The sequence below is a fragment of the Lepisma saccharinum genome, chromosome 7 (genome assembly GCF_977018435.1).
Source record: "Lepisma saccharinum chromosome 7, izLepSacc3.1, whole genome shotgun sequence".
Taxonomy (NCBI): Eukaryota; Metazoa; Arthropoda; class Insecta; order Zygentoma; family Lepismatidae; genus Lepisma; species Lepisma saccharinum.
Genome location: NC_139235.1, coordinates 95,236,998 through 95,251,478, shown reverse-complemented (window position 1 = coordinate 95,251,478; position 14,481 = coordinate 95,236,998). Strand labels below are relative to the sequence as shown.

At 39.1% G+C, this 14,481-nt stretch overlaps 1 protein-coding gene across 1 annotated transcript; it reads left to right on the top strand.

The window, feature by feature from the left end:
• The first annotated feature begins 7,518 nt into the window (after nucleotides 1-7,518).
• Nucleotides 7,519-14,447, top strand: LOC145990363 (synaptic plasticity regulator PANTS). Its single transcript, XM_083126058.1, has 3 exons — nucleotides 7,519-7,736; nucleotides 12,991-13,155; nucleotides 14,008-14,447. The coding sequence occupies exons 1-3, from the start codon at nucleotides 7,674-7,676 to the stop codon at nucleotides 14,233-14,235; spliced, it is 456 nt and encodes a 151-aa protein (XP_082982184.1). The 5' UTR covers nucleotides 7,519-7,673; the 3' UTR covers nucleotides 14,236-14,447.
• The last annotated feature ends 34 nt before the right edge of the window (nucleotides 14,448-14,481 follow it).

Below are 14,481 nucleotides of genomic sequence, written 5' to 3'. Positions count from 1 at the left end.
TGTATCACTATCACTTTCACGAGCTTCCTTTCGGCAGCAGACAACGGAGTCCATTAGTGGTGACGTCACAAGCAGAAAAGATTACTTTTTGGTGCTTTCTTCCTATCCATTTCAATGCTATTTTCCTTCGGAAGGGGTATCTTTAATTATTGCGACAGCAGTTATGAAACAAAATTATGATGCGTATCGTACATCAATGTAAAGATGAGATTTCGGAGAATACGACTATATATCACACATACCTTACAGAGAATAGACCGTGTTAAAAATGTAAACATAAACATTGGTGAGGTCTTGCCCGGTCCCCCCGGAACTTCCGGTTTAGGCCAGTCCCCGTTGTTGCCAGTGCAAATTCACCGGCATACGAAGTAAGAAATGAGCGCTTGTTTTCATCAGTTGTGCGCAGTGGCGGATTAAGCTTCCTCGCCGCCCCTAGGCACAAACTTAATGTGCGCCCTTCTCAAAAGAAAAGTAGTAACTTATTTGCACTGACCCAGTACGTAAGTTCCATCTGAATATGTGATTGAAAATGGTTCCCCAAGGTCCCAACAGATTTCTGCCTTCTTAAGAGTGCCAACTCGCAGTTTTTGTGTGATGCTAGAATATTTGAAATGTTTTTCCAGTCTGAAATGCCGTGAGTTGCGATGTTTGTCTTGCCCTTGAACAACCTGCATGATGCACAATAAACGGCACCAGTGCTGCACGAATGTACCAAATAATTCCGCAAAATTGATTCTCCATTTACAAGTTTACGAAAAAAACTCTATTATTTAAAAATCTTGTCTTACCTGCTATGAGTCTTTGCGATTTAGAAAAATCGTTTTCAGCATTCTGATTAATTCCACGTCTTAGAAGAATGTTAATTGTAGACTCATTCAGACACCACTCGGCAGGATCGTCACTAACGAAATTTGCACTCTCACTGTCACAATCAGGAACACCTACGAACTGAGGGGACACTACCTCAGGTGCACTTTCTTTCTCCACTAAACCCACAATATTTTCGACATTTTGCGTTTCACAGACTTCACTCGATGTAGCCGCTTCCACTTCAATTTTTGGACTGTTTTCGGAAATCACTTGTTCCTTTCGCCTAAAAAACGTGTCCACTGTACCAAGCTTTTTCTGTAAGGTTGCTTCTCTTCCACGCTTTTCGTTTGCAAGTTTACGATAAGCCGCTCCACTTAACTTTGTTCGCTTCATGCTGCCTGCTGCATAAAAAAAAAAAACACCAATGCATCAGCCAGAGAATCCAGTAAAACAAAACTATTGCGGTCCACACGAAAGCTCACTCACTCACTCACTTATCAGCAGTGTTTATGTGATTATTTTTTTTAAAGACTGGCATTGTTACAGATGCGAGTTTCAAACAATCAGTCTTCTTTCCTGCCTGGCCATTAACAAAAGCTTAGTGGAAGATCGAGGGGTATGTATTTACAAAAACAAATCAACAAAGGCTGGCGGGCTTGCATTGTCATTGTAAGCAATAAAATCCACAGCACGGGTTAAAAACAAATTGATTGGCGCCTGAAGGAGGCAAAGCAACGAAACATTTCTTGATAACACATAAATCCGATACATCAAGATTTCTTTTGTATGAAGTGAAAGTGTTGCAAACCGTTGATTTGAAACATTGGTTTCATAGGTCTAAATTGTCACTGTGTACGTAAGACAATTTTCATTATTCTTGATATTCTGGAAAAAAGATTTGCCGCCCCCAAGAGTTGTCGCCCCTAGGCACGTGCCTAGTGGGCCTAGTTGGTAATCCGCCACTGGTTGTGCGACGATAGTCAAGAAAGGTATTTGTTAAAGTTCTACTATGAAGGAGTGGACGTCTAGAATCCGTCGGATGATCAACTGCAGAGCAGATTATTAAAATATGACGTGTCTTTGTGGCCGCCAGTTGTATAGCATACAAATACAAGTGTCTTATGTACAAGCACGACGAACTCAAAACGTACAAAAGTTTAGATATATTCAATTATTATGTAAATGGAAAAATTAGGGAAAGATAATTGTATAAAACTAGTTATATTATTATATTATAAAGTAAAGTAAAGCTTAAGTGAATCTTTGCCAACAAATCTGCAGAAGTAATGACACATAACAAATGCTAAAGTAAATATATGTGCTTTCAACGTCGCCTTTCCGCCTGAGGGATTTAGGGAAAACCTATGATATGGCATGCCACTTTCACTTGCACGAATATACTTCAAACAACAAGGGAGTTTTCAGACTGAAGCGACAAGCGATATCGGGATTTCGCACAGATGCATTGGATCTAAAGCAAACCATTCACCAGCCATGCTTGCGGAAATAACAGGCCGGGGCAACACAATGCACGGTATTGATAAAACGGCCCAGTCCGAGCGACAAGCGACACCTCCAATTTGTCGTGTCGATTTAATTCGAAAGTTGATTTTTATTTTTGAATGTTGGTTTCCAAGAAACACGTATCGCTGCAGTCTGAAAGCTTCCTTTCGAACCAATTCATCACGAGAAAATGGACGTGTCGCTTGGACTGGACTGTTGTTTTGTCAGCACCATGCATCGTGTCGCCTCGGTCTGTTGTACTCGTATGCAAGGTGAATTGTTTCCTTTAGAGTAAAGGGGCTGTTGCTTGTCGCTTCGGGGTGTAATCTCCGTGCCACTTAAAAGTGAATCCTCAGTGATCAATGAAATTTTTCGAACAGAACCGACACAACAAGCTGCACGTGTCGCTCAGATTTCCAATGGCGTGTATTGTGCCGTCTGAGACTTGATTTCCCATGAGCGGTAGGTAAATGCTTATTTAAAGACTAAATAGGACTGTGTCGCTTGTCACTTCGGTACGAACCACTGCTGTCGGGTGTAGCTTCAGTTTAAAACCTCAATAAGAGGAGTGCTTTTCACCACAACACAATACGCAGATAAACGATCAACATGCTTAAAAAAATGCAAGTCGTACAAATACTTTCCGAGTACCAATCCTTTCTTCGTTCTGCTTGTATCAACAGGTTTCGTGTCTCTACGTCCTTCGGAAACCTACGAAGTCAGTAGCGTGGCCAGGATTTTCGAAAGGGAGGGGTTATGTGTACATTTTCAGGTAGTCAGTCCTCATTTTGCCATATTTCCCTGCCTTTGACGTTCTTTTCCTTAAAATACTGGACACAAAGGAGGGAAGGGTCAGAAAATGTTAAGGCTGCCCGTTTAGCTCAAGTTCTAACACAGAAATTTGTGCCAGGTCTGGGAAGAAGTGTAGAAGAGTTCTATTGGGACAAGGCGAGGCAACTGAAGCTGGTCGAACCTGCCTTATCAGAAGAAAAATGTGTTAGCCTAATAGCAAACTTACTCCCTTTTAGGCTTCGAGAAATGTTGTTAACCGTCAAAAGTAAAACCATAGATCAGTTGCTGATCTGATAAGGAGTCATGAATTATTGTGGATGGAACAGAAGAATCGAGATTCTTTTAGAGGCCAGAAAAATGAGAAAAACGTCGGAGGAAGAGAGGAGCACCGATATAATGTTGGTAATGTCGGTGTTACTCCTATATCACCGATTGGTTGGTTGATTTGTTGTTTTAAGTCCACTTTATGCACAGTAAGGCTAATTGGGACTGGACCTACAGTTTAAAGTGGGATCCGAACCACTTGTGCCTCCACCGGGTATCGAACCCGGGACCCCTTGATTACAAGACGACGACGCTACCACTGTGCCATCGGGGAGGCCCCCTATATCACCGAGAAAGGATAACTATAGACAGAAATCGATGGAAAGTTTCGAGAATCATGATGATGGGAGAAACGATTCAAGATTCTATCGTCGGAATTTGCAGTTTGGAAGAGGAGGACCAAAATTTGAAGAGAAATGAAAGATCTGATGTATCTCCGTGGGATGAGCGAAGAAGAAGCAACTATTCACCTCGTTTTGAGAGAAAAATCTGGCAGAGTGAAAATTATGAAGGTTCTAGTCTGCCTCCTAGGAGGAATACAAGCGAAGATGAGATCGTCGCCGCCGAAGTACATAACCAGGAGGATCCAAAAAACGAGTTACCGTTCCGCCACTAAAGAGTGGGCGGACCGAAAACCAAGATGTAAATATTAAAATGAAAATCAAAGAAACTATTGAACCTGCAAGAAAGGGTGAAGAACGAATAGAAGACGAACTTGAACAGTTAAACTCGGAGGAAAAAGATTTAGGAAATTCTTCAAAATGTGAAATAAACAGCGATATTTATCTGACGAAACAAAAGGATGAAATAATTAGTACTCTTGAACGAATAAGCAACAGAAGTCAGTATGCAGAGAAGAAAAATGAAAGTGCGAGTGAAGCACGAGTATCAAAAGTAGGGTAGAAGGTGGACCGTAAAAATATCTTTGATGCTGATAAAAAGCATACTGATGTTGAAATAAATGCAGACTTACAGAATTATGTGGCTAGTCTCAAGAATTATGTGCTGTTAGGAGATAGTTTGTTAAAAGATTAGCTTCATATTGTAGAAAGCAATTTCCTGAATTATGCTTGTAAATTTGCATGTTAATACTCCAGAAACTCGTAGATACATTGCAGATATGAAATTGCTGTATAAGATCATAAATGGAAACTTAAGATGCATCATCCCACTCCACGAACTCTCACTCAGAGTGCCTACACATAAAACACGGAGCAAGGAAACTTTCCACACTACAACTCCCAGGCTCTCACTCATACAACGTTCACTATTCCATAGGCTACCGAATCAGTTCAATATAACCTCAAACCAAATAGATGCTTTTGTGAAACTGATCTATTTACCTTGGTACTGTTTTGGCTTGTTTTATTTTTGTTTATTTTATGTTATGCTTTCTTTTGTGTTTTTAATCTTAGTCTATTGTTTTACTGTTGTTTCTTTCTGGTTTAAAATGGCTTCTGCTGTACTGGAAATTTCAATAAATAAATAAAAAAACTGCATTGAAAGCGGCTGGGAAGAATTGTGTGTTAGTGGAAGTAGTGTTTCTGAGCTTGTTCATGTTTTGGAAGAAAAAGAAAGAAAGGAAGGTGCAAGTTGTAAATGGGAGAAAGTTCTAGGTTCTAGTTCTTGTAGGAACCAATGATGTCATGAGATTCACTGAAAAGGATCATTTTGAGGAAATGTATTCATACTTAGTGTCGTATTTGAAAGAAAGAAGCAAAGAAATTATTTTGTGTACTGTTCAACCTATTCCGGCTGTGGCCCATATTTCTGAATATGTTCATTGGAAAAAATTGTTGTATTTTAATAGAGTAATAAAAAATCAAGTGTGTGATCATGTGAAGGTTGTGGATCTAGAAAAGATGGTTTATATGGAGAATGGAGAGATAGATTTAAGCAAATATGAACGTTATATTCTAAAGAGAAAGGGCATACGTGAAGACTTAGTTCACTGGAATGAAATGGCTATGAAGGAATTTTTGACTCTTTTAAAATTGCAATCTGTATATATTTGTGAAGTAGATGTAAGGGTGTATGAAAATCTGGAAGTTGAAAACTTGAAATGTAATAATGAAATTTTGAACAGTATGGATAAAAGAAAGGCCGAGTCTGCTGCCACGCACGTGTCAGCAGCAAGAATAAGCGTCAAATTTGCTGCTGCCACGTAATTCGTCTGCTAAGAGTATGTTACAAATCTTAAGAACTGATTAAGAAGAGAGAAATGCAAATTTATGATTAGTGGGAATGAATGTACAGGCAATTTAGAATCTTTTTCTTTAGAAAGCATTTAGCGATATTATTTTAATGCTAACAGAACCTAACCTAACTACGAGAGCATTTAGGTTTATTATTAGAAGAATGCTGAGGGACCTAATCTTAAAACATTTTTGTGAAAGTAATCGCTACAACTTCACATAATGTGTTACAGACGCAATTGCATACATAGCATGATGAAATCACGATAAAACAAAGACCGAGTCTACTGCCACGCGCATCTTTTTTGAGATTCCAGCAGAAAAAGAACGTGGCAGCAGACACTGCCTAAAAGAAAATACAATAGTTTCTCTACTTAACGAAAGTTGGAAGAGGAGGAAGAAGAAATTTGAAAAGCAGAGAAGAGATAAGAAAAAGATGAGGGAAAAGAAGAAGAGGATTACGGAAAAGAGACATGATAGTAACGACAAACAGGAATATTCAGAAACTGAAGAAACAGCAAGGACTGATAAATCTAAAGATGAGAAGCATTCTAATTTGTTGGGTAATATAATAGAATGTAATTATTAAGTTAGTAAATTTTAAAAAAAATATCTAATTTTCCATTTCTCTTGAACATTTTGAAAATTACTATACGACGCACGCTTTTAGAAGCGATATCGGGTGGGGCCTCGCAGAGGGTGTGCGTGGCGATTAACCAATGGCAGGAGTGCAACGTTGTACAGTTAGGAGACTGCGGCGCGGAAGTTAAAAGCCGTGTTCTGTAATTTTCTTGCGCGCAAGAAGTTTTCATAAAACTCGCCACTTTAAGGTTCATCATAAGATGGGGAAAGACATTTTGAACCTGACTGTCCAAATCCCATGAATTTCCGTCGCCTACAGCCGGAGTTATCGTTCCTTGAAGAAACAAGGGAAACACCTTTCATTTCCTTCAGCCTGTTTTTTTCGTCGCCACCGTGTTGACGCAGCTGAGTTGTTGTGTCTAGGGAAAACTGTGGGTGTTGAATTCGCCTCGATATAAACAATGACCCTTTATTGTTCTGGGCGTTCTCGAACATTGAAAGTCTGGGTCAGTTTGAGTTCAGCGTTTTCGTAGCAAGGCCGGTGTAAAATTATTCGCTCAACGTTCACTCGTGCGCCACAAAGAACAGTTTGTGAAAATATTAAATACAGCCCTTTCGTGCGATAGTGTGTGTTCCGTGTGTTCTTTTTATTTTAAATAATGTCACTCTCAAAACCTAGCACCAGCGTTACAGGCACCAAGGGTGCAAAATCTAATCATTAACCTCCAGGAGAGTGACTCGGAAATGAGTGAAATCAGTGACACGGAGACCGAGGAAGACGACGAGAGCGGTGATGAATAAATACCTTCAAGCTTCTATCAGGTATGGGTTTCTCGTATATGCTACAGTGATATGATATTATAATCCTGTGTAGAAATATTCACTATATTATTTCACTGTACTCATATATACTGTGCATGCATTATCAAAATAATGGACACATCGCGAATTTTCTGTCCTTCCCTTGCGCTAGCAGTTAGTTTGGCAACAGCGCAGTAGCACTGGCTGGGTATTGGCCGAACTCATGTTCCTTCTAAAAGCGTGCGCCGTATAGTTTATGTAAATTTTGATAAAATGATGGAAATTGTTCAAATGTAAATAAGCTGTTAACAAATGTGTGTATGTTGTTATCAGCCAAGTATATTGAAAATTGAGAAAATGAAAAGAAAATGTTATTTAATGTCAGTTGTTTTGTATAAATTATATGAAAATGTCCCCCACCAACCCCACTCTGGAAACATCCAGCATTCATTTCTAGTCTGTGCATCCAGCTGGGCTCACAGATTGGCTGTTCTGCTACACTCACGAAAAAATGAACGCCAAGGGAGAAGGGATATAATGCTTCATTCTTCATGGAGTGTGCATCGATGGGCATTTAAAAAGCTGACGAATTTCGATAATTTTCTGTAACGCACATAATGAACGTTTACTGTTACAGGTGAATATTGGAGAATCATTCGTTAAAGTATGTCAAATACGAGTAAAGTTCATCCAGCGGAGAAAATGAAACTTCCTCCGTATTCGTGGTTGGTATGTATGCTTGTTAATTTGGTAACGATTGTAGAAGTCGGAGACGGATTTCTTCAAATTTACAGGAGAAAAGACGAGAAAGTACTTTCGGAATTCCGTTTTTGAGGACTTTCTGAAGCCGGGGAAATTGTTTTTTCGAATCGTGCAACTTATTTGGCCTGTAAATAAGGTATTTTTCGTCATTCATGCATCTCCGTTGTACGATAGCTCGTGCCGCGATTACCGTCGACTACGTGAATCAATTGTTCCGTGCGTTTGATTATGGGTAAATGTCTGTTATATCGGAGACACTTTTCTAATGCATATTTTCAGTTTCAAATGGTTCGTACTTACCAATTGTGTATTGCAGAACATAGTTGAAGGTGCCATTATGCTTTTTACATGAAAATAACTTCGATTTTTCACATTACGAGTAATTCTTTTGGGACCTTTCTTCCGTTGCGGAGCATAGAATATTTCGCGCACAGCTGTGGATCATCACGCGTCGTGCTTGTGTTTTGTCGATTTGGAGTGGGCATGCAGTGTTGCAACCTTCTTAACCGAAAAATACCTACTTTCGTGTTCCTTATGTCATCACAAACCATTGACGGATAGCTCCAAAAACCATTCCCGATAGCCCCAAAAACCATTCATGTTAGCCCCACGAACCATTTCCGGCAAGGTTAGGTTAGGTAAACAGTTAAAAAAATTTTAAAAAAAATCTGGTTAAAAAAAGGCACGTTTGGAAACACTTCTTCCTCTCGCGAGACCGCGTGACTTTCAACACTCTCACCATCTGCTGGTTCATAATGGTAACAACGGCATAATGTTGTCGCTTCGCACAAAAGGCTACTTTTATACATCAAAAGTGCTTATTTTCTGTTGTGCAGCATTCCGTTGTGACAAAATACCTCCATGAAGTTTGATAAATGCAACAAACTCATTTCCGTAAGTAGTTTCTCCTGTAAATTTGAAGGAAAGTGTCTCCGATATAACAGACATTTACCCAATTATGTAACCCCCTGTCAGTGTAGCAACCACGCGGTAGTTTTACAAGATGACGTGCGAGCGTTTTTTTTTTCCAATTTAAGGTAAGACTCAAGTTTACATCCTTTTCCTAAGGAATACGTGTCATATATAGTTGGAAAGCTTATTTTATAAGGAATTGAACAACGTAAATCCCAAAGCTAGGAAAAATTTCCTGAAAGAGTAAATCAAGAAAAACCGATGTTGTCTGGATATGCGTAATTGAACGTACTGAGGAATTTTTTAGATGATGAAGCACATATTTAGGGGTGAAATGAGTGCTAATGGAACCTATCCTAACAGGCCTAACCTAACCTCGTAGGCATGCCTCTACCCCGTGAATGGATAGTGGGGCGATCATGAACAGAAAGTGGAAAAAGAAAAAGGTACTTACCCGAAGAGATGCCGGGTGCCGCACCACCATCGCGCACCGCGAACGCAAAGAAGCAATCACCATGCAGATAAGGACGTAAAGTAGAGTTTAGCCTCAAGTTTGGAAACACTGCACATCAGCTGACGATACTGCATATCAGCTGACGATAGACAACGTGAGTTAAGATTTGCCCGCCGAATTAGCAACGACCAATAAATTATTATAATGTTAAAAATAACACTTTTTTCATGGGGAAAAAAGTGATCCCCAGCTTGAAAAATGTTCTGCTATGCAGTGCATATGAGGTAAGTAGCAATGATTTTTATTTGAAAATAAAAACGAGTTTAATGTGTCTCCGGCTTCTACAACTGGTACCGTTAATTTTGTTTAGTAAAAAAAAAATTACAAAAAAAAGGTGGTAAATGTTCGATCTAGAACAGATAGATTTTGGCAGGTGCCTCACGTATAGTAAAGTAGTACCCCTGAATTAAAAAAAAATAGTTAAAAACATTTCAGGAAATTTTTTCACCAAAAGTTGAATTTTTGACATAAAGAGTAATTATTAAACCATTGACGTTAGCCCCAAAAACCATTGACGTTAGCCCAAAAATTCACGATAGCCCCAAGAACCATCACGGGGACAAGGTATGCCTACTAGGTTAGGTTTGGGTTCCATTAGAATTATTTTCGTTCAATTTAGCATATACGGACAACATCAGTTTTTCTCGATGAAAGAAAATACACGGAATTCTTTTAATTTTAACCTTCCACGTCCTACATTCCACTACTTTCTTCAAGATTCTATGTTGAATTACAAATTCCACGGCATCTTCCACACCCGGCAACAACTTCACGACGCATCCTCGACACGTCATCTTGTAGCAATAACACTGCGTGGTTTGAAACACTGACTATGGGGTTTACGCATTGTGCTCTCATGCAGAAAGCAAATTGCGGCAGCAGCAATAGCACATCAGAAATATATTTTCGTAGAAAACCACATTCATTCACATTAAAATGGATCAGAACTACATTCCCGAATGTCAACAACACTACAGAAAATGATTTGCATAAGAACTTTCTCCTATAAATTTGAAGAAATCCATCTCGGGTATAGTAAAATGTATTTTTTTTTTTCTTTTTCTTTATGTGATGCTAATTGTGAAGAACATAAATCTGGAGCGCAGAAAGAACTATTTACCAATGTATAGCCGACTGAAGTTCAGATATTGCCTTTCGAAATTTTTGAGTCCAAATTTCCCACCGATTCCGGGCTCCGCTCCTTTGGTAATTGACCTACGGCCCCCAACCGCTACCGCGGCCCCACCTCTGCTCCGCTACGCTCCTGCTACCTGGCTTTTACTATAAGAGTCCCTTTTAAAGGCATGTTAGAAATTGGCTGGATTCACCTGCCCCCAAATAAGCACCAAATTTCAACTGCACAATCATGATTACCAGACCAAAATTAGTAAGTACACCGAATTTCAAAGTGCAGATATTTCCGTTATTCTAACGTAACCTATCCTTACCGTCAATGAATCGTGGAACAAACATTTAATCCACACTATTGAAGATGCCATTTTCTCACATGCAAATGAATGCTCCATGCAATTGGTATAACTATTCATACAACACACTAGGAAGTGAACCGTTGCCAAACTCACCTCTATTCGAAGCTGCATTCCACATCCTCTTCTCCCTCCACACTGTCATCGTCACTATCGCCATTCTCCTCCGAGCTTGTTGGATTGTACAAAATTTCACCATATTAACGATCTTTTCACTGCTTTCCGCCTCCATTCTTCCACGATCAATGAACCCCAAATGAAAAAGTAACTGCAGCAATGCTGTATACCGAACCTCACTTGTCCACATCAAATATGGCTACCACAGTACTACCCCAACGCTTCTAACCTAACACTATAAAATTACCATTATCTTTACATCGCACCACATTCCTTGCCAAATAAATTGATCATATATGATAGACAATCATAATAAGGAAATTGCATACATACCTTGAAAACATGCACTTTCCACTACGTGGCTGTGGGGATGAAATGTGTCAGGTGGTTCATGTTTGATGAAGCTTTGAAGAAAAACATAAAATTACTATGAGCGTAAAACAGCCGGTGCTCATATGAAGCATGATCTTCTTAAACCAGGCAAAAATTTCCACTTTCTCACAGGTGTACGGAGGGTTACCAGCACCTAAATAGGCTAATTTGGACTGGATCTATAGTTAAAGTGAGGTGTGAATTGCTCTGTGCCATCAAAAATCAAACTTAGGATTCCTTGATTACAAGGCAACAGTCTTAATTTCCTTCCTGGGGGGAGAGGTTTCAGGACATTACAGATGTACATAGAAATAAATTTAACTCCATATTTAGCAAACTACCATAGCATCATACTGGAATGTTCCCACCAGAAAAGTGCACTCTGTATGGATATGTTTATTGTGTGTGTGTGTGTATGAGAGAGAAACACATACACAGACAGTGGAATGTCAGTTTTAACCGCTTAATGATATACTAAGTATGTAAAAAAGGAACGTTAAAAACTGTACTTACGTATGCGAGTATATTGTTTCCACTGTAGAACGACGTTTCGGAAATTGACTATCTCATTCTTCAAGTTCGTATAAAGAAACTAGGTACTTAGCATAGTACTGCGTCGAAATGTAATATGAGTATTGTGTATATACGAACTTGAAGAAGGAGATAGTCAATCTCCGAAACGTCGTTCTACAGTGGAAACAATATACTCGCATACGTAAGTACAGTTTTTAACGTTCCTTTTTTATATTCTGGATTTCTGAGTAATACGCAACTAACCTACAAAATGATACTAAGTATGGCAGACCTCTCGATGGCATAGTAGTAACATCATCGCCTTATAATAAAGGGGCCCCACGTTCGATACCTGGTGGAGGCACATTGCACAGTGTTTTGGATCCCACTTTAGGCCATCCCGATTAGCCTATCTGTGCATAAAGTGGACTTAAAATAACAATTGAAACAGCATTGGGGGAGAGGAAACAACAATAATTATGAAAATACAAAGGGCGTTCAATAAGTTTTGCACAGATGGTTATAATATTTTTATTAGTTGCAATATGATGATGAAATTTTAGGTGAACATACTTTGATCCTTTGGCTAGAAGACCATGCCACTCAATGTAGCCTCCATCTGCTGTGACGCATCTCGTCCAACGTTCTTTCCATGTCTTGAATGCACTTTGGTAAAATTCAGGTGGCTGACTTTTACACCATTGTTTCACACAAGAAATGAGGTCCTTGTCGAATGTTTTTCCCCCGCAGGTGGGCCTTCAGACGACCAAACAGGAAGAAATCCGAAGGAGCCAAGTCCAGACTATAGGGAGCTAAGGGATGACTTCCCATCCCATTTTCATGATTTTTTGCTGTGTCGTCATGGCTGTGTGAGGCTTGGCATTTTCATGATGGAGTTACGACGTGCTCTCCAGACCAAGAGACTGGAGCTGCAAGGTAAGGTCATCAAACTCCATCATGACAATACCAAGCCTCACACAGTCATGATGACACAGTAAAAAATCATGAAAATGGGATGGGAAGTCATCCCTCAGCCTCCCTATAGTCCAGACTTGGTTCCTTCGGATTTCTTCCTGTTTGGTCGTCTGAAGGCCCACCTGCGGTTGAGTGACATGGTCTTCTAGCCAAAGAATCAAAGTATGTTCACCTAAAATTTCATCATCATATTGCAACTAATAAAAATATTATAACCATCTGTGCAAAACTTATTGAACGCCCTTTTTAAGTGCTATGTGTTGTAAGAACTAAATGGTAAAATGTAAGGAAAGTAAATTATTTGGGATAGTATAAATTTGTTATCTTTCAGGTGCGCCCATGCGAACTCTACAAAGAAGAGTATAGTGACTGTACAAGCATAAAGGCTCGTTTCCATCAATACTTCGTGCATGGTGAAACAGTTGACTGCTCACAATGGAAAAAAGATTACAACAGTTGTATGGCATGGAGAAGCTCAGAGAATATAGATGAATTGGTAAGTTGAAACTTTTGACTGTTTGTAGTAAAACTGAAAATGCGAATATCCAAAAAAATAGTCACTCAAACATTCAGCTTCCCACAATACTAAGTTAAACCTCATTTTTTTTTCTCATCATTGTAGTTTATGCCACAAAAACACATTGAACTTGACAACGAAAGATATCTTCAATGACAGTTTCTGCTCTGCAAGGTAGTTTTCACACCAGCCTCATTCTAAGCACTACCGGCAATTCTGGAAACACTGTGCGTGCTACCCATTTTTAAACTTGTAGAGAACAAATGATAGGTAATAACTGTGTTTTCAATATTGACTGGATGTTTTCTGTGGCACCTTACGAATTTCCCCCGTTGGAATGACCGGGGAAAAAAATTGAGAGTTTGCCTCATAAAATTAAGTAATAAATAAGTTTTTATGTCATTTTATTTTTGAATATACACCATCTTGGTTGAGAGGAGGGCAGTCACATTTATTCTACACCTGGATACCTTACAAAAAGTGCATATTTGGGCTAAAAGAGCATTTACTTATGCAGTTATTTCCAGTTTTCTGGGGATAGGGGTGGATTTATTTGTTTGTGGCACTGTCTGGATGCCCTGTATAGATAAAGGTATTATTTCTTATAATTTTGAACTTCTCATGGATTAGTATACATGTTCTTTCTACTTGTTTGAATTTCATTAAGCTGTTCAACAAACCACCGTAATCGAATGGAAGGAGACTTCTGGAATGCCACAAGAACATTTCACAATCTCACTTCTCTTAGCTTTTTTAATTTAACATTTTGTATTGAACCAGAACGTGAAGTTATGGTTATTGCTGTATTTTATAACTGTCTTCTTCTTGTAGAACTCTGTGATCAAAAGTGAAAAGGACAGGCGACTAAAGAGGCTAGAAGCTCATTACAGAAATGACGTTTGGGAGAAGAGAAAAGAACCGCCACCAGACTGGGATAAACCTTTACCAGATTGGGTACTAGAACGGCAGAAAAACACGCTTCTGAAGTTCAAGGCAGAAGAAATAAAAAAGGGTGAATGGGATCCAGAAAACGAGCGGACTTTCTGTGTTTTGTGCTGACAAAGAATTTATGTAGTTATACGATTGACTTGCCATCGTTTGACAGATCTGTAAGAATTCGCATCTGTTTCTAGTCAGTTGTAATACGTGCAGTAAAATTGTTACCAAAAAGTTACTGCATTTTATTCCATAATGCTCATGCCAGTAAAACTTTCGTTTTACTTCCCTGTTGCACATTTTTTTGGGCGCTCCAGTTGATATTCTATTACTTTTATTCGATAATTTTTTTTCAGATGTTTCTATAAA